General features: G+C 37.5%; 1 protein-coding gene across 1 annotated transcript in view; it reads right to left on the bottom strand.

The window, feature by feature from the left end:
- Positions 1-20,960, bottom strand: part of LOC128025995 (protein eyes shut homolog) — a 171,545-nt gene that overhangs the window by 7,826 nt on the left and 142,759 nt on the right. The window contains exons 37-40 of the mRNA XM_052612653.1: positions 18,448-18,556; positions 13,933-14,153; positions 4,156-4,328; positions 471-653 (exon numbers count right to left, since the gene is read on the bottom strand). Coding sequence (XP_052468613.1) covers positions 471-653; positions 4,156-4,328; positions 13,933-14,153; positions 18,448-18,556 — 686 coding nt within the window. The remainder of the gene's footprint in view (positions 1-470; positions 654-4,155; positions 4,329-13,932; positions 14,154-18,447; positions 18,557-20,960) is intronic.

Genomic DNA, 20,960 nt, shown 5'->3' with positions numbered 1-20,960 from the left:
AGCAGCCACTGAATCTGACCTTAAAATAAATTGCAGACAGTGGCGGAGGAAATCAAGGCATGAGGAAACTTGACCGAGATGCTGTGTCTCTCAAAACGACAGCTCCTCTTCTTTCTTTTTCAGATCTTTTCCCTTATGGCAGAGAATAAAAATCATCGCCCCGTTGTGTGCACAGATAAATTGTCTCTGCTGTTGGGTTCCTGGACTTACACTTACAGCACATTTCACAGCAGCTGCTCCATTAATATCTCCTAGTTGAGTGATACTATTTCTGAACCTCACTTCCTCGAACATGACTAGTGCTGGGAAAACGTTTACAGCCAAACTGAATCCAGCTCTTTTTTTTCCCATACACCAGTATTTACGGCATAGTCTGATGACCATTGAGGGATGCACTGAAATCAAAGTGAATAAAGAATGATGGAGTAACACACATAAAGGGATAAGACAATATTCCCATTTTCACTCACCTTGTCCCTTTTGCCCAGAAAAGAGAATGAGGTTGTTTCTCAAAGCGGAGGCATTATTGGCAAAGGTGAGCTTCAGGTGGAATTCATAAAAATGACCCATACTGGGAATAGAAGGATAAGCCACATAGGATGAGTATCCAAATTCATCAAGTCCACTAAACCTGGGACGAGTGATGTTGACAGCTGCAAAGAAATAGCAAAATAAATAAATAGATAAAACAAATTACGATTTTCAATATACACAAAAAATTATTCAAATATATGCATTAAATAATAATAAAATTCAGATTTAGATACGTGTTGTAATAAGCCTGTAAAATGAACATTTTACTGAGGTGAAGTGACCAGAAGAGACACAAGATGGCGATATTGCACTATTTATAACGCTTGTCAAATTCTATGCATTATTATTATTATTATTTCTTATAGGTACAAAAAATGCTGCTGCCAACAATTATTATGGTAATTTTGTTCCATTTTACCTTTGGAATGGAGACTGGTCGTAACAGTGAAATCTGCAGAAATCTGAATTTGTGAAATGGCTTTTCCTTTGGCCAGTGCTTTTCGGAGGTGGAAAATCTCAACATTTAATCACCTGGTCCATCAAGCATCGCTCAGAAACATTTCAGCTTGGCTACATTAAGCATTTACACACATTTTTCTCCGGTGAAAAAAATATGCTACCTAAAGAGTTTTCTCCACCCCTCATTTTGTCTTTATGAACTGTGCAGTCTGCAAAGGCTCTCCGGAGGATTTCTCTGAGAACAGCGTTGAAGTTCTTCCCTCTGCTCTCCCCTTGAATTATTGATGCCTTTTGAAATTGCACATATATTACCTTGTCACGGTTTATTTGCACAGCACCTAATGAACGATTCAAATGCATTTTAAGCAGGTATGGCTTGATGGGGCCAGCTGTATTCTTGACTCACAGTGTCATGTAATGCCTCTGTAATATGCTACCTATGCAGAGTTACTTTTCTTGCTCCAAGTGAAATTCGTTAATAAACTGGCCATTTATTGATCTGACATATTGGGTTCTTTTTGAGAATGCCAATTACCAACTGCAGTCCTGTGTAAGGGTGCGATTTGAGCTCATTTGCAAAGTCAAACTGGGTTTCTGATTCTAGCATTCAGAAGGGATCAGAATTGCACTAATTAGACTACTAGAAAACTCTTATTTCTGATACCCTATTATTATTTTTTCAATTCTTCTAATAACTAAAAATGTATCTTTCAATGTCCCATATGACAGGATAAAGATAGGTCATACAACTAACGTTTAACTTTTCATGCAAATGCACTGCATGCACGGGATGCTTCTCTCTGCTGTATTATTCAGCTGCTGTTGCTGGAGGTGAATAAAGGAACAAGAAAACAAAACCTCCAACTCACTGGCAGTTTTTACAGGTGACATATTACCCATTTATTTCCATTCGTTCTAGTCAAAAACTATTTGTGTGGAAGGATTTTGCTGTTGTGAAATTCAATAGCTTTCTGTCAGCTGTGTTGGCTGGACCCGGAGACATTTAGCTTTTTTTGATTTCCTTCTCTTACCACTGACACACACACAAATGCACACAAAAATGAAATAAATAGACATACAAAAAAAAAAGATATGCGCATGTGAGCAACTCCTCACAGAACCTATTTGATCCTATACACTTCCCACAAGATGATTCTTTAAACTTTGGGTGCAGAGCCTGGCGAGGGTGAAATGAAAATACAGGAAGTCACATGATGTGTGAGTTAAGGCAGTAAGGCGGTTTAGGACAGATGTGCTATTATGTTGTGGGTCTATTTTAGGTGAGTGTGATGTTAACACAGTCTGTCCTCTAAACTCCACTGTAGCCTCGAGCTGCTTTCAGCAACACAAGCTCCCATGATCAGTCGAAATAAGATCAATCTATCTGTCTGCCTGTGAATGCTGACTTCTAAAAAAGCTAATTCTTTGATAATAAAACTGCAATTATGCAAATAATAGATTTTAAGTTGATCAGGTCAAAGTTATACCTGAATTAATAAAAGATAAGAATAAAAAACCATGACAGCTGTTATTTTTCAAAAGCTGAAGAAATATACATATTAGAAACTTAAATTAAAAAATAAAAGAGATTGCCTTGGGAACTAACTGAAATAAGTTTTCATTTTAGTCATCTTAGGTGAAATAAAAACAAAAATGTGCATGGCAGTGTTATTGAAACTAAAAATTGTTATCAGTAAATTAAACAAAACTGGAATACAATCAGTTATTAACATTAGATGAAAATCTTCAAAACTTTGTAAAATATTTAAATGTTGCCATGGCAACTTACTGAAATTATTTCAGTAAGAGTAAAAGTTTTAAGAATTTAAGTTTTTGTATTTTTTTTTTATTCTTGTACTGAAATTAATATAAATAATAAAAATAGAAATATAAAAAATGAAGTAAAAATAAACATTACATTGTAAAAAACTAAAATAGAAAAATAAACACTAATTAAAAATGTTAATATTATAATAGTATTCAGATAACACTAATATTACACTGATGCATAACAGACATTTTTTCCAATAATAGTTTTTTTTCTTGAAAGTTCACTTAAGCAGTTACTTTGGATGTTACCACATAAATCACATTTGCTATGTTGCCTGGCAACTTAAAAATTGTGTTTGTGTTCTTTGAATCTTATTTTCAGAGTAACCTATAAAAATACATGTATCTAAATGCAACACTAAATCAATACATAAAACAGACTCAAAACACCCTTCCTGTAATTCCATTAATCCAGGCTCTTTTGAAGACGTCCTGCGCATCTGAAGTTGAGTGACTGTCCAGAGACAGCAAGGCCTTGGTTACTAATCAATACTGATTGATGTTATCTGCTCTTACCAGCCTTTAAATTCAAATGTCAGTCCCACTCGGTGTGACACTCGGAGATTAGAACACTATATTTGGCATCGGGCTTTTTACTGTCTGACAGAGCCATGTCTGCTAGTCTTGCCAAGTGGTCTTCAAACCATGCCACCCAATTAGATTACAGCAAAATAGCAGCAGTTCTTTTCCCTCTAAGCGCAATTGAGAAGATGAAGAGCTATCTGTGTAAGCAGATATCAGACTTTAGCTGACTTAACACTGTGAGGTAGAGCCGGGAAGAGAATTACATTAGTTACACAGCGCTGTAGTATGTCTTCACAGCTTTGTTATTGGAGACTATAAAACAAACCCAACTGCAGCGAGTACATTCTGTGATGACGCTTTGATAAATTACGTTTCAGAGTAGCCTAATTTAAAGCACTTGGTGTGCTCATTATATTTGGATGCATATTACCTGTAGACACCCCGAAAGGTCAGTGCACGTAGTGGAATGGAGTTAGCAATACAACGCAGACTGGCAGTTATCCTCGAATGTTCAGAGTTCAGTAACTGTTTAGTGAGTTTGTAGCGAGTGCAGAGCACTTACCTTCTCTAATTGGAACCGTATTTCAACGGCTTGCATCAGTTAAACAAAGCTGCTGGGAATGCATTTCAATCTACCACCTATGGGTCTAACCTCAAAAACGGAGGTGCTCGCAGGAGATGGAGGAAAACAAACCTCAGAATGCAACAAATATCAAACGAGACACCCTCTGGTCATGCCGGCTTGATTGTGTCTCCATGGATACTGGTGTAGATCACAGTCTACGCACGAACCTTGATGGGACCTACCCTCATCGCAGAGGAGACCCTGCCTTCCATAGGGGCAAAGACACACTGCTTCGAGCCGCGTCTGGGGAACGCAGGTGGCGCCGAGTGCACACGGGTTTTGCTCGCAGGCGGTGAACTGGCACAGCTTACCGGAGTAAAGAGAAGGACACACGCAGAACCAGCTCTCTGCATCACTGTACACAAGGAAAAAAAAATTATGGGAAAAACAGAGAGATCATTAGAACACCAATGAAATGTGACCGTACTGCATCATTACCTTCAGTGGAGTTTGCGTAGAAAGCATAAATTGGGAAGGGGCATTGGGGGAGGTGGGTCAAAAAAGCAGAGGAGAATACAAATGAAAATATAGAGCAGAAGTGATGGAAGTCATACATCACCGGCCTGAACTCTAGACCTGATCTAGACCTCAACTCTGAACTGATCTTGCAGTGCAAGACTAAGTAAAAGTGCAGTTTTTATTCTTTTGCCAAGTAAGAAAAAAATCCATACCTAAGGAAATCAATAGCACTTGATTTAGTATATGATTAAAATGATGTATACTCGAATAAGATGAAGACTCCCAGTCAGTGATCTTGTACAGGAGTACAACGAATACAAACAAATTTTAATATTTAATGAAAAAATAAAACTAAATTTGATGTTACAATTGACAGAATTTGACATTAATACCATTTAATGCTTATTTGTAAACTGGTGAGATAAGTCACAGGAGTTAAGAGACAAAGTGTCACCATAATAGAAAGTAATTTTTTTTCCCAGATAATTTTTAGGACACACACACACACACACACACACACACACACACACACACACACACACACACACACACACACCTATATTTATATTATGGGGCTGTGGATTGCTTGAATCTTACTGGCTGACGGATATTCTATGTTGTGCAATTATTTTCAGGGAAACACACAGCGAATGTAGTTCCAGACAGGTCTTCACATTAATTTACATGTCCAAATCTCTAAACCAAATGATTTCAGTTATTCGGAATGTCCTTATAGCCTAAAACAGCAAAATAACCGAAACTCACAATGACGCTGACCAAGCATATACATATATTAAAATAGGATAAAAAAATACAGATTTTTTGAAAAGCTCTATTTCTCCTGCTCTCTCTTCTTCTTCCACATGAAAAAAACATGCGCTAACAATGTTACCGCTACTTTGACGAGTTTATTAGTTAAATATTTTAGCAACTTAAAACCTACATGACATTTATCACAAACGAGGTAACAGTGGCGCTGTTCTTGAGGAAAATGAACTTAAAGTTTCACTATTAGTAGAGACGCTGCTGCCAAACACTGTTGAGTTTCTGAGTACCTCTCAGAGAGGTATTCTCTCTCTTTCTTTCTCTCTCGGTTATTAACTGCATTAGTCTGCCTCCATTAGTAGGTCCATTAGTGTGTAATCCTACACACAAGAGAATTTTAAGCATAAAAAAACTGTTGTGCCCAATTTTGCCCTCCATCCAAATTATTACCCCCTCGATTAATCCTAATTTAATTTATTGTATTTTTGGTCAAAGAAATGCAGCCTTGATGAGCATACAAGAAAAAAATGAAAAAAATATTAAAGGGGTCATATGACGTATTTAAAAAAGAACATTATTTTGTGTATTTGGTGTAACGAAATGTGTTTATGCGGTTTAAGGTAAAAAAAAATAAATAAAAATAAACTTATTTTCCACATACTGTACCCTGTTTCTCCTCTATGCCCCACCTTCTGAAATGCGGCGATTTTTACAAAGCTCATCCTTCTGAAAAGGTGTGCTCTGATTGGCCAGTTATCCAGTATTTGTAACTTGCTTTTGCAAAATCTTTGCACTCACATACAAGCATGCACCATACACACAGTTTCAATGGAGGGACTGAGAGCTCTCGGACTAAATCTAAAATATCTTAAACTGTGTTCCGAAGATAAACGGAGTTTTGATTTTTGGGTGAACTAACCCTTTAAAGGCTACACATTACATTTCTCACTAACGAGGTAATAACAGCACTGTTTAAAGACGCACATCTTCCCACATAGTCCCCATTTACACTGCATGGTTCAAGTGACCCAAATCCGATTTTTTGCTCTCATGTGGCACAGATCGGATATGACCGGTGTACGTGTAAGCAGGAAAAAACCACATGGATTCCGATGTTCTCAGATCAGATTCAGGCCTCATTCATATGTGGTAATAAATCGGATATGAATCGGATACGTCCATTTGCGTGTGCCATGTAAGTAGACAAATCGGATATTCCCCAGTAAATGCGAGCCGTACGTCATTAAAAAAGTGATGTCAACTCAGGTGGACACCGCCAACTGAGATCACATGACTTATTATAGGCATGATGGAGGACGAAGGATACACACAGTGGAGCATTGCCGAGGTTTCATGTCTTTTAAGTCTTTGGAGCGAAGAGATGGGGCAAAAATGCAGGGTTGTTACAGAAATAAAGGGCTCTCCTTTTTTTCTCCGCCATACGAGACCAATGTTTTGCTGATTTTGTTTTATTTATTATTTTTGTTGCTGCTCCCCGGCCCTTGACGAATGTAAATCGCGGATTAATTGCACAGCTCCAAAAAGTTTTGACAGGTCAGCGAGAGAGAGAGTGTGCGAGTGAGAGAGCGCGAGAGAGATAGAGAGATAATGCGCGTGAGAGAGAGCGAGAGCGAGAGAGCAAGAGAGAGAGAGAGAGAGAGAGAGAGAGAGAGAGAGCGAGCCCCGGCTGCATGCTCACCGTCTTCAAACAACACGAGTGCTGTCTTGCTCTCTCTCCCTCGCGCATATTAATCAATTGACACGATGGTGTCATAATCATTTAAAATGAGAATGTCAATCTGCTCTCCCCATTTTTGTTTGTAAGAAAAAATTTGATTAGATTTCATATCGCAATATATATCGTAGAAAAATAAAATATTGCAATGTCATTTTTTCCCAATATCGTGCAGCCCTACTGTATAATTTTATTTACATCTGCATCCATTGTATTTTGTGCTGTTTTACTTCTTTTTCCGGGTCAGAACGTCTACGTTTGGTAGTTTCAGCAGTGTATAGTGTAAATGCAAAAATCGGATACGGGACACTTTTAAAAGATGATGTAAGCAAGTCGTCAAAAAAATCGGATATAGTCAGAAAATCGGATTTGGGCATCAAGACCTGCAGTGTAAATGCAGCCATAGTGACACAGACATGTTGGTGCCATGTTTAAACGGGCCATTTTAGTGGTGCGTGGACGAGTCTTAACTTTTATAAATAATATCTCTTTGGATTTGAGACTTTAGTTTTTGTAACTTTAGGGATCTTATCTATTCACTGACAGCTTGCAACACTCCAAAGAGAAAGGAAAACCTAAAATCGCCTCATATGACCCCTTTAAAATCTGACCTAAAACTTTTGAATGGAGGTGTAGATGAAAATATATTGCTGCCTTTTCATTTGTGATTAATAAATAGGTTAACCATATTTACATGTCTATGGCATTTAAATTAGAAATAAACAACAACTGGTCTTTCGTTTTTACCATGGACTTGCCATAAATAAACAAAAACATATTGAGTGCACCTTTAAAAATCACATATTCATTTAAATAAGGGCATAACTAGGCCTGTGGGCCATCTGCAAATACAGACTCACATTCTGTCGATGGTGATCTAGCCTCACTGTAAGCAAATGATTAGAAATGCTCGCGCTAACAGCTGACTGCTGAGGTGAAATTCTGCAAACAGAACATTTATAATTCCTGGCTTTATCCTCAAGCCAGAGGTAGAGGGTGGGCCAGCATGATAAGTAATATTCAGACAAGACTTTCATAAGCTGCCGGAAGATGTAGATGGTTTTCAAAGGTATAATATCAGATACAGGAAGCATTGGAGAAGTTTCAAAACTATAAAATAATAATGTGTTTTGAGCTGCAGCACAGCTGAAATTAATTATTTACATTCTGTCACTGGGATTTTGAACCAGTGCAAGTGACTGGCACAAACACACACACACACACACGCGCGCACACAATACAGAATATTCCTAAACCCCAGGCTTGAAAAGATTTGAATGACGACTACCTATACAAGGAGAATTTGAATCCACTCATATTTTCATATAAAATCACTGGTATGCATAAAAATGCTACAAAAATAATTGCAAACAACACTGGATAGGACAACATGCAACCTTCCCAGTCTGTAAGACACTAATCAAATGACCTCATTTGTACACAAGCACTCTTTGCACCATTTCCAGGCAAAGACGGTGTACGGTTTGTCACTGCCTTTCATGACAGCAGGGGGTAATTCCACGGCAGACTGTGAGATTATTGCCCTGCATTATGTAGAACATGCAAACACATCTGTTTCTGTGACTGATTGCCCTTCACCAGCCATGCGAGCTCAGACTGACGCAGGGAACAGTCAGGAGGAACATTCAGGTGTCTGCTGTACGTGGTGAGCCCAGAACGCAGCCAACACAGGAGATGTGTTAAAAACTCTTCAAAGAAAGTCTTGACATTGCAGTGACATATTCTGTATTTTGATCATGGCTCTTGTATTCAGAAAAAAAGAAAGAAGGAAAATAGACAAAATCAAAGTTGGATTTTAGTCTATTAACTTTGAGGCCATCTATAGATAATAACATACGTATACACACATACATATTACACACACACACACACACTGCATATTATCCTTCAACAGATATACAAATTTACACATTTAAGGATCTCTGTAAATATTAACACAATTCACTTTTTAATTAACAGCCTTTCTCTTCTGGAACTAGCTATTACTCCAATCATTCAGTGTCACGTGATACTTAAGAAATTATTCTAATATGCTGATTTTGTACTTAAGAAACATTTCTTATTATTTTCAAAGGTTACCATTTATTTTAAGGTGTCCTTGTTACAGTGTAATTATACTTAAGTAACATACTATAAGTATGGAGTATAATAAGTTAACTGTACTCACTATATGGTTAGGATTAGGGTTTGTCTTACGGTTACTTGCATGTAATTTTGCATAATTTATTGTTATTATGATAATAAGTACATGTGTAACAAAGACACCTTAAAATAAAGTGTTACCTTTTCAAATGCTTAAAATGTTTGTTTCAAATTTTTGTGGAAACTGTGATGCATTTTTTCAAGAGTCTTGGATAAACAGAAAGTTGAAAAGAACAGCATTTATTTAAAACAATCTTTTGTAGAATCATATAAGTCTTTATGATAATGTGACTTTTGATTAATGCATAAAAAAAAACAAAAAAAAAAACTTGACCCCACAAAATTGGATTAAAAATGCAATTAGATGTTAATTAAACACCCCTCATTGCATTGCAGCTTCATGAGGTCACTGGACAAACATTTTACAAATGTATAATATTTGGTCAAGCTCTTAGAAACATACTGTTGCTAATATGGTTCACAGAGGTCATCCTGCATTCAATTATATAAAGATCCTGATTTAAATGAACTCGATGACCATGGGGTATTATGTAAGACAGTCAAGAGACCGAAACCAAGAACATTTGTCTGGTGCTTGGGCAGAATGGAGGTCAATCAGAGGCCACTGCTACAAAGCAAGAGAAAAAACACAGAAACTTTTCTTTGTAATCTTTGTGCTGTTCTAAAAACCTGGCTACAGACATCTCCGCTTAAATTTAGTCAATTGCCTTCCTGACACACACCTTTCCCAGCAGACATAACGAGCTGCCAACACCACTGACCATTCCAGCTGCACAAGTGAGCTTCTGAAAGCAAGCGTGTATGAATAATTTAACAAGGAAAGCATTCACCATGTCTGCTTAAGTAAGGGTGCATCAAGAGAATAAGCTAAGCTGACAAAAAGAGTCTCTCCTATATTGCTTTTCTATAGCTGCCGCACAGATTGTAAACATCACAAATATCTTAGAGGAATCAATAAAATAGATAAATCTTCATTCTGTTTAATAAAGCCATCCGATATTATAAAAAAAAGCAATGTAGACCCAGATATTTTAACAATACTGACCAAATGCAGCATTTCAAATTCAAAGATCGCAGCTATGAACGCGACATGAGGCCATGGCTCACCAGAGACCCGAAATGGAGAGGCCGGTCCTCCAAACATGCTGGATTGCCTGTTTAGTGGGCCAAGCACTCGATTATACACTTGGGCAGGCGTGACACACTCAGTAAAAGAGTTTAGTGCTCAGCTCGACAGCCAGGTGAATGATGTCGCTTTACGGGAAGGAAATGAACGACTGATGTACAGCTGTTCGCTCCTGCCCTCCGCATGCTCCAGCCGTTACCCAGTGGAAATGGGAAGAATCTGTCTCAAAGTCAAAGGATTACAACCGTTAAAGCCATGAATCACTGTCAGAACTCAACACTAGTAAAGGGTCTTAAAACAGGAAGCCAGGTTCTTTGAATGCTCACATGTTCAAAATCCACAGCCACACATGCAATTTTGGAAATTTTTTGATGGGCCAGAGAAAATGGACGAGGAGAACGAAGGTAAAATACCATGAAAATAGAGACCGAAATTACTCTAAGCAGAAGCAAAAGGCAAGGAAAGAGCGAATATGTCTGAGAACCATCTGTTGAGAAAAACTGGCCTGCTAACATCAGCTGCTGGCTTTTTTGTGGCTCCATCCACTCTTCTCAGCTAACTGGGATTACCATTAGGACATCTTCCAGGGCTATTATCTGCCTCACATGAGTGCAGCTAGTTTTATGCTTTTAAAGTAAATGCAGACTGTTATTTTATTCTCAATGCACAGGCCAAGTACTCTGCACTTGATGTAAAATAATAGCAGCAGCCTTTCAGACTAAAAATGAACGATTACATACAAAATATCTAACAAGCGAATCAAAAGAATCCCATGTGATCAAAAAGAAAAACGCTGCAGATTTGTTTACAGGAAACTTCTCTGAAGATTAAAGAAAGGACAGTCATACCCACAGAAACAGGCCATTCAAACACAAACCAAATGTCGAGACTGGACTTCTCAATGGATCATCACATAAAGGTCAGTGAAGGGGGTAATGCACCAGGTTGGTTCTTGAGATACTTAAAAAAAAAAAAAAAAAAAAAAACATTTCACAGAGCACTTGTGAAAAGGGCTTTTCCGAGATGAGTTTATAACCAGAAATGAGGATGCCACCATGTAAGACTTTGTTTAAAATAGAATACCTAAATAAAACATATATCAAATAATTCTGTTATTTAATAATACCACTTTTTCATTAAATTATACTAATTATAACATCAACAGGACAAAAGTTTGGAAAATTTGAAAAATCATTCCATTCAGTTCAAATCGATGATTGCTCAGATTTGTCAAATAACAACATTTTTAAATTGTGAGTAATTATAACAGGAAAAAAAAGCAGGTGTCTTACTGCATATTACATTTCAAATTATGAACCAAAAGCAAGATCACACAGTATTAATGGGTCATTCTTTATGCTCAAACAAGTTGTCCATGGATTTTTTATTGCACTATATTTTTTTGCTTATTCGGTATATAATGAATGAATTTAGACCATTGATTTTGTACACAAAAAAGGTAAATGGCACCTTATCTCTGTGTTTGGAAGTGTTTGAGAATAAGTTCAGAGGCAGTTCTCTGTAGTTCTTCAGGAGAAGCGCTCCACAGCTGTCAGATGTCCCTGAGCGTGCGCTGAGAGCCTGTGCTCACGCTGCTGTAGTAAAGCATGTGATCGGCTGAGCAAAAGGCATTTCCGAGATTGACATTTACATGGATTTGTAATATATCTCATTGGATGCAACTAAAAAACTCTGGTGGTTTTGTGCTGACAAATTAACTTTTTGTCATGTTTTACACTTCAAGCCATAATTCCAGAACTTTGGTGAAGAGCACATAGCCATTCAGGTGAAGAACAGAAATTTGCTAAATTATTATTTTGGATTATTAATGGATTATTGGATTATTCAGTTCCAGTATAATAGGATTCTACAAGATGATAAATACTCAGCTAACAAAAATATGTTCTAAGAACGTTTCTATAAAGTTATATAGACACGTAAAAAAAAAAAAAAAAAAAAAAAAAAAAGTTAAATGAGTATATTCCATGTTAGCAGGGTGTGCATAAAAAATATAGAAATATTCAACAAAATCAAAGTTGGAGTTTCTTATTATTTTCAAAGGTTACAATTTATTTTAAGGTGTCCTTGTTACAGTTTAATTATACATTTAAGTACATGTAAATTAACTGTACTCACTATATGGTTAGGATTAGTGTTTGTCTTAGGGTTACTTGCATGTAATTTTGCATAATTAATTGTTATTATAAGAGTAAGTACATGTGTAACACCTGTAACACTATTTATTTAATGAATTTAATTTAACAAATTTAATTTAACGAATTTTGAATGTCATTCAAACAGATGAAATCTGGTGCAACATTACTTTATCTATATTAGCCCAACTTAACTTACAAACGATCTGCCACCTATATTGAAAGATGGATTAAAGCCGTGTTCAGACTGCACGGTTTTAGCCCAGGTTTTGGCTCGCTGACAGGTTTTGAGAAATCGCCGACAAATTCCCGAAATCACAGGCAAATCTGAGCTCATTCACGCGAGTGACAATCGCGCAGTGTGAATGAGCAAAGACGCGATCTGAGAGAATCGCCGACAAGTCGCTGATGCCCGTGAGATATTTGGCATGCTAAATATCTGGACCTGTCGGCGATTCAAAATCATGCTGTCTGAAAAGTGTTCTGACTGAAAACTACATCGGCAATGACGGACAGCCAATGAGAGAGCAAGATACAGAGCAGCGGGGAGTTCGGGGAGGAGTTATAGACCACAATATCAGCAAGTATGGCTTCATTTCAGAAAAAGACTTTCTTCTCGGTCTATTTGGACCCATGAAATGGAAGATAAATTAGTATAAATTTAGCAGGAGCACTCGTGTCTGTTTGACGTCTCATCTGAGCTATCCCAGTCTCACGTGAAAACTCCTGTCTTGCACGTGTGATATTGCGTTGTTTCCTTGTCACATCTCGTGACTGTTTGGTTGTGCGTGCCAGACAGAGCTATTGTAGCCTATTGTAAAGTCATGCAGTGTGAAACCTTCTGTCGCCGATCCATCGTGCAGTGTGAACACAGCAGTGACTGAATGCTGGCCAAGATAGTCATGCAGTGTGAAAACAACAGTGACCCGACTACTTTGAAAATTGTGCAGTCTGAACTCGGCTTAAGGGTCATTTGAAATTGGATCATGACTCACTGAACCTAACAGAATCATGACGAGCCTAAAGATTCCCAACCCAAAAACATGCTTTTAAGACAGAAAAGGAAACACAAAACTCAAATAATGTGTAATTATAAACCAGTGGTTACAGGCAACACAAAAAAACGCTGCCTGTAATTTAACAAAAAGTAAATTCACACATCACTCGCATCCCTGCAATCAGGCTTTTGATTACCGCTATTTAAAACTCAAGTGAGAATCTTCATAGCATCTGCATATCATTGACAATATTTACAAACTCCATGCCCTGGCAAAAGCACTACATTTAGTAGAAAATTGCTTGTACGCCAAATATTGCAAACTTGAGAGATGCTTGTGAAAGAATGCTGATTGATGAGCGTGACAGCTACATGTACAGTGAGGAACTCTTTGGGTCACATGTCTACAAGCCAGTGTGTCAACTAGAATGAAAAAGTCCTTTATCGAGACACAGCCAATTACTGTCATTTTCATCTGCAGACTGTTTAAACAGAAACACTGAAAACACTAACTTGCAGAAAGAATCTTTAAAATCATACCTGATACAGGTTCCTCCATTACGACAGGGTTGGTGCTGGCAGACTGTACCGTGACAATTCTGAATATTTTGGCCTCTGATTGCTTCCCCTACCACATACAACTCTTTGGAGCCCATCTGCAGTTCATGTATGCAGCCGATGAAGCCAGAGACATTCCCAGTGTTGTGGTGCAGCTCTGAGAGGGATGGAACGCCACCAAGGAATGTGGGGCCAAACAGCACCTGAGCGTTGGGAAGATGAAAAGTGACATATGCTAACAATAATGATGCTTTTATCTTAATAAAGAGATTTATGTTAAATTGGCCTGCACTTTAAAATACAACATTGTACAATACAATACAAAATCTGGGGTTGTTAAGAAATTTTTTTTTTTTTTTTTGCACACTAACACCTGTTTAACACTGCAAGCTATACATTGTTTTTGGATTTTGGTCATTTATAAACTTGAATGTTTAGAAGTATTGCAAGTTATAACACAGGGATTTGCATGAGGGAAAAACTGCTCCTATCATGCTGTTTCAGTCATACTCAAATATAGTTTATACTGTTTTTATTATTATTTATTTTAATAGTAGCCTACATACTTTTACCATAGGCGCTTACCTTATGTTGTATTAACCAAGCTCAGTGTATGTCCATAATATTCATGTCCATTTCTTATAAGCTTATTAGCTTGCAGTGTGAAACTGCCATAAAGGCTGTATTTATTCAACGAAATGTACAGTAAAACAGTAATATTGTAAAATAGAATTATACAATTTAAATGACTTGACTATTTGAATATATATATATATATATGTGTATATATATATATATATGTGTATATATATATATATATATATATATATATATATATATATATATATATATATATATATATATATATATATATATATATATATATATATATATATATATATATATAAATATATATATATTCTCCTGAAAGCAAAGCTGAATTTTTCAACAGCTATTACTCCAGTCTTCAGTGTTACATTAACAAAAAATCATTCTAATATGCCGATTTACTGCAAAAGAAACATTTATTTTTATCAGTGTTGCAAATGATAGAGCTGCTTAATATTTTTTGTAGAGATCGTGATACTGTCAGTCACTGTTCAAACAATTTAATGCATCCTTTTTGAAAAGAGAAGAAAACTTTACAAAAAAAAAAACAACACATTTGATTGGCAGTGTGTGCTTTGGGATAGCAAACTGTTAGAATTTGGAAAAAGCTATATTGTGGGTGAGAATACACTATTCTTTCCTACACAAAGTTTCCTACGTTGTGTTATAACTGTTCTGAAGTCAATGGCTCTTAAACCCTGGAAATTATAATCAGATATAAAAACAAAGTTTTTATCTTTGAAAGGATTTATGTGTAGTTGCTACAGTATAAAAGGACATTTTCTGCTGTATGCATTTAGCAATCATTATTCATTAAGGTCAAAAGCTAATTATTCTTTTGGAAAAAAATACAGTTGATTGGTTTAGGTCAAGACAAGATTAGACATCTTTTCAGTTAACAATAACATAGTGTGTTCGTCTGAGATATTTTTTGCCTTTGTAATCATATATTCTTGCTTAATTATGCTGGACAAAAACTTTGTACAAACTTTTAAAAGAAAGGGGGGGGGGGGGGCGAAAACCAGTCAGTATCTGGTGTGACAACCATTTGCCTCACTCAGTGCAACACATCTCCTTCACATAGAGTTGATCAGGTTTTTGATTGTGGCCTGTGGAATGTTGGTCCACTCCTCTTCAATGGCTGTATGAAGTTGCTGGATATTGGCAGGAACTGAAAAATGCTGTTGTATACGCTGATCCCAAACATGCTCAATGTGTGACATGTCCGGTGAGTATGCTGGCCATACAAGAACTTGGATGTTTTCAGCTTCCAGGAATTACGTACAGATCCTTGCAACATGGGGCTATACATTATCATGCTGCAACATGAGGTGATGGTCGTGGATGAATGGCACAACAATGGGCCTCAGGATCTCATCACAGTATCTCTGTGCATTCAAAATGCCATCAATAAAATGCACCTGTGTTCGTTGTCCATAACATATGCCTGCCCGTACCATAACCCCACCACCACCATGGGCCACTCGATCCACAACGTTAACATCAACAGACCACTCACCCACACGACGCCATGTGAGGCCGTTTGGATGTACTGCCACATTTTCTGAAAAGCCTTTGGAGACGGTTTATGGTAGTGAAATTAACATTCAATTCATGGGCAACAGCTTTGGGCAACAGCTTTGGTGGTCATTCCTGCAGTCAGCATGTCAATTGCATGCTCCCTCAAAACTTGCGACATCTGTGGCATTGTGCTGCATGATAAAACTGCACATTGGCCTTTTATTGTGTCCAGCCTAAGGCACACCTGTGCAATAATCATGTGGTCTAATCAGCATCTTGATATGCCACACCTGTCAGGTTGATGGATTATCTCGGCAAAGCAGAAGTGCTCACTAACCCAGATTTAGACAGATTTGTGAACAATATTTGAGAGAAATAGGCCTTTTGTGTACATAGAAAAAAGATTAGATCTTTGAGTTCAGCTCATGAAAAATGGGGCAAAAACAAATGTTTGTTTATAATTTTGTTTAGTGTATATAACTGTTTTCAAAGTACACAAGGCATATTTAGCTTTCAAACATCACTTCATAAAGTCTAACTATTCAAACTACACAAGGCCTAAAGAATCATAAGACTTATAACTAACCTTGAAACCATTTTAAACTTTCAGACTGGGCTTCAAAGTTTGTTGACTTGGGCCATTTGACAGATATTTAGATAAACAACATCTGCCATAAGGCTTCCAGTGATTTATTTTTATGCAGCTCCATAAATGGATTTGTGAGACCATTATATTCTGATTAAGTCTCTTATAGTCTGTTGAAAGTGTCTGATTATTGCACCACAGCACTCTCTGAGGTTCTCAGATATATATAAATATATATTTATAGTGCTGCTTGAAGGTTTATGAACCCTTTAGAATTTTCTATATTTCTGCATAAATATGACCCTAAATATCACCAGATTTCATAAAAGTCCTGAAAGACAAAGAGAACCCAATCAAACAAATGAGACAAAAATATGTACTTTGGTATTTATTTATTGAGAAAAATGATCCAGTGTTCCAAATCTGTCAGTGGCGAAAGTATGTGAATCTTTGATAAATAATCTGCGATAAAGTTTCTTGTAACTGCTGATAACATTGGCTCGTAGGAATTTTAGCCCATTCCTCAGTACAGGACCACTGCAATTCTGTGATGTTGGTGGGTTTCCTCCCTTAAACTGCTTGCTTCATGTCCTTCCACAACATTTAAACTTGATTTCTGGACTTTAACTTGAACATTCAAAAACATTTAACTGTGTTCTTCTTTAACCATTCTTAAGTAGAATGCCCTGTGTGCTTGGGGTTGTTGTCTTGCTGCATGACCCACTTTCTCTTGAGATTCAGTTAACAGACAGATGTCCTGACATTTTCCTTTAGAATTTGCTGGTATAATTCAGATTTCATTGTTGAATCAATGATGGCAAGTCATCCTGGCCCAGATGCAGCAAAGCAGACTTAAACTATGATACTACGACCACCATGTTTCATAGAAAGGCTAAGTTTCTTATGCTGGAATGCAGTGTTGTTTTCTTCAAACATAATGCCCACAAAACTTTTCTCCAATATTTCTCTGCCTTGTCCACAAGATATTTAGCAAACTGCAGACTGGCAGCACTGTTCTTTTTGGAGAGCAGAGGCTTCTTGCAACTCTGCAATGCACACCATGCTTGTTCAGTGTTCCCCTTATGGTGGACTCGTGAACATTAGTCAAGGTAAGAAAGGCCTTTAGTCGCTTATAAGTTACCCTGGGGTCCTTTGCAACCCCGTAGACTATTACACATTTTTGGAATGATCTTTGTTGGCGGACCACTCCTGGGGAGGGTATCAATGGTCTTGAATTTCCTGTCTGACTGTGGATTGGTGGAGTACAAACTCTTTAGAGTTGGCTTTGTAACCTTTTCCAGCCTGATGAGCAACAGTAACACATGATCAGACTTGATAGATCCTTGTTCTTTAAAAAATGGGGCACACATTGACACCTGATAGTCATCCCAATGACTGAAAATATCACTGAACAGATGGACTCTAATTTCACTTTAAAATTAACTGCTAATCCCAAAGATTCAAAGAAATGTAATATTGGATAATTCTCCTGAATAAATAAATGACAAATAATATTTTTGTCTCATTTGTTTGAATTGCGTTCTCTTTGTCTACTTTCAGGACTTGTACAAAAACCTTTATGTTTTGGGTCAGATTTACGCAGAAATATAGAAAATTCTAAAGAATTCACAAACTTTCAAGAAGCACTGAATGAGTGATATATATATATATATATATATATATATATATATATATATATACACATTTTTTAAATTTCTATCTATCTGTATTATAGATTGTCAGAGTCATTCAAATGATCGATTATGCAGAAGCAGGTTTACCTCTGACACAGGCTGATCCATGTATTTCTGCTGCTGATTAGTAGTTCCATTAGCAACAGCTATTTCAATGATACAGAGCCGGTCATTGTCACGAGATGGCAATGCATATCTGAGAGAGAGAGACAGAGAGAGAAAATACAGAACAAGAAAGAGAGAGTAAGACAGAAACACAGTGGAGGGAGGAAGGAAAATCTCATTAGATCATGCAGCATTCACAATAAATCCATTTAAGCATGAAAACAACACCAATTGGTGAAGAGAGTTCTGGGATACTACTAGGACATTCCACGGAAGAAAAATCACCTCAAACTCCAGTAAAAATATTTATATTCCGAGCTTGTGTTCGGTCTCCATCTTTTGCTATTCTGCTACTCCAGCAATATATTTTCTCAATCATCTCAAACTGTCAAATGACAACTCACAGGCTGAGAAATTATCCATTTCACGAACCTAATGCAACAGTAAAAGCTACTGAAGGTTTCAACAATCTCCTCCACAAAGCTTTTAGCTGTGGCTTTGCCTAGATCCTAACATGATCCAACTGTTATTCTGCAAAAAAAACATCATCTTCACAGAAAAATACATACAAACATGCAATTGGCATCCATATGCAAAAGTCGTGGATTTCCTCGATGTCCAATCAGCTCTTTTCAGGTACTTGAAAAACTCAAGACTTGCTTATTCGAGCACCAGCTTTTGATTTCAGCCCATGTTGGGTTCAGGGCTAGGAGGGGAAAAATTCCCCTATCCTTTAATGACCAGATGCGAGCAATCAGGGTGATTGCCCTCATGCTAATTTGAAACAGCCTTCAGGACACCTCCCTGAAGGCAATCAAAGCCCTACAACTTCAGGTAGCACTAATTACAACACTAGGGAAGTAATGAGAGTCGCTATGCATACAGATTGACAAATTAATGCCCGATGGGGACCACGAGAAAAATATTCAACTTGACTGACAGCCCACCGTTGAATCGGTATTGCTGATGAATTCTGAACATAAGGACATGAGCTGATTCGATTGTTCGTGGAGGCTCCTGCAATGACTTTAATATTTTGATATTAGTCCAAGTAGCGTGATGTTATGAGGTGCTAATTATTTTAATCATGGCAGAATAATCAGTTTAGTTGCATTGGACAGCTGTTTGCATTTATAGAGACTTCTCATCAGGTTTAATGTGTCCAATATGATATGATGATTTCAGCTTAGGCAGTAAATGCAGGAGCTTTTCTGGACTGGTGTAACACAAAATATATATTTATACTCATATTTATTTATACTTATATATACTTATATTTATATATACTATAATGGGCGTAACGTCCAATACATCAACCAGAGTGTCATCTCCCATTCCCTTTAAGAGCGAGATGCACTCGCGCCATGGCGGATTGCTATTTTCATGGCGGAATTTGTTGGCGGAAAAGCTGAATGCTTCTCAAGCGGAGAAACCGGTATGCTCGTGCGTGAAGTTAAATCACACGATCAGATCATCTATGGGACAAGCAGGAATCCACCAAAGCTCCGCGCGATGAGTCCGTTAAAGTGAAAGTGACATTCAGCCAAGTATGGTGACCCATACTCAGAATTTGTGCTCTGCATTTAACCCATCCGAAGTGCACACACACAGAGCAGTGAACACACAAACACACTGTGAACACACACACACATACACACACCTGAGTAGTGGAGCAGTGGGCAGCCATATATGTTGCGGTGCCCAGGGAGCAGTTGGGGGTTCGATGCCTTGCTCAAGGGCACCTAAGTCGTGGTATTGAGGGTGGAGAGAGAACTGTACATGCATCTCCCCACCCACAATTCCTGCCGGCCCGGGACTCGAACTCACATCAAACTCACAACCTTTCAATTGGGAGTCCGACTCTCTAACCATTAAGCCACGACTTCCCTAATATATATGTGTTTGTACTGGCACGATTGTTTAATTAGTTCGCCAATTTCATTCATCATTATAAGTAGTAACAGGCTGAATTGCAAATAGGTAGCCTAATTCTAATACATGCAATGACTATCCATCATTACATGTTTATATTTATGTAGCCTACACAATAATATTCTTTTATACTGTAATCCTTTTGTTTTTAATATTTGGCATGTTTGTGTGATGCGCATCCCTATGTGTAATAAGCAAAGTCAACGCGCACTGTGGACCCACCCAGAGGCGCATTTTCTACCAACGCGCTCTTTAAATAACAAAAAAATATTTGCACCATTGACTTTATACTTTAGACCAGGTTTGAGTTGGTCTATGGCAGAGTCTATTTTCAGCTCCTTAAAATAGCAATGCGCCAGCAATGCGCCTGAACACACCTCTTTTTGGACCAGCACGCCAATGGGTGCAAATGCATTTGCTAATTAAACGATATGGCACTGGACAGGAAAATGCGAACCGCGTTGGACTGAAACTAGCAAACACGCTATCGCTGTGTCTTGCATCACATTGCACCGGGTGTATGATAGGGCCCCAAGTCTTTACTTAAAATAACGAAAAAATAA

The sequence above is a fragment of the Carassius gibelio genome, chromosome A13, assembly GCF_023724105.1.
Source record: "Carassius gibelio isolate Cgi1373 ecotype wild population from Czech Republic chromosome A13, carGib1.2-hapl.c, whole genome shotgun sequence".
Lineage (NCBI taxonomy): Eukaryota > Metazoa > Chordata > Actinopteri > Cypriniformes > Cyprinidae > Carassius > Carassius gibelio.
The sequence above is the reverse complement of the archived record's forward strand: the minus strand, read 5'-3'. Positions and strand labels throughout refer to the sequence as shown.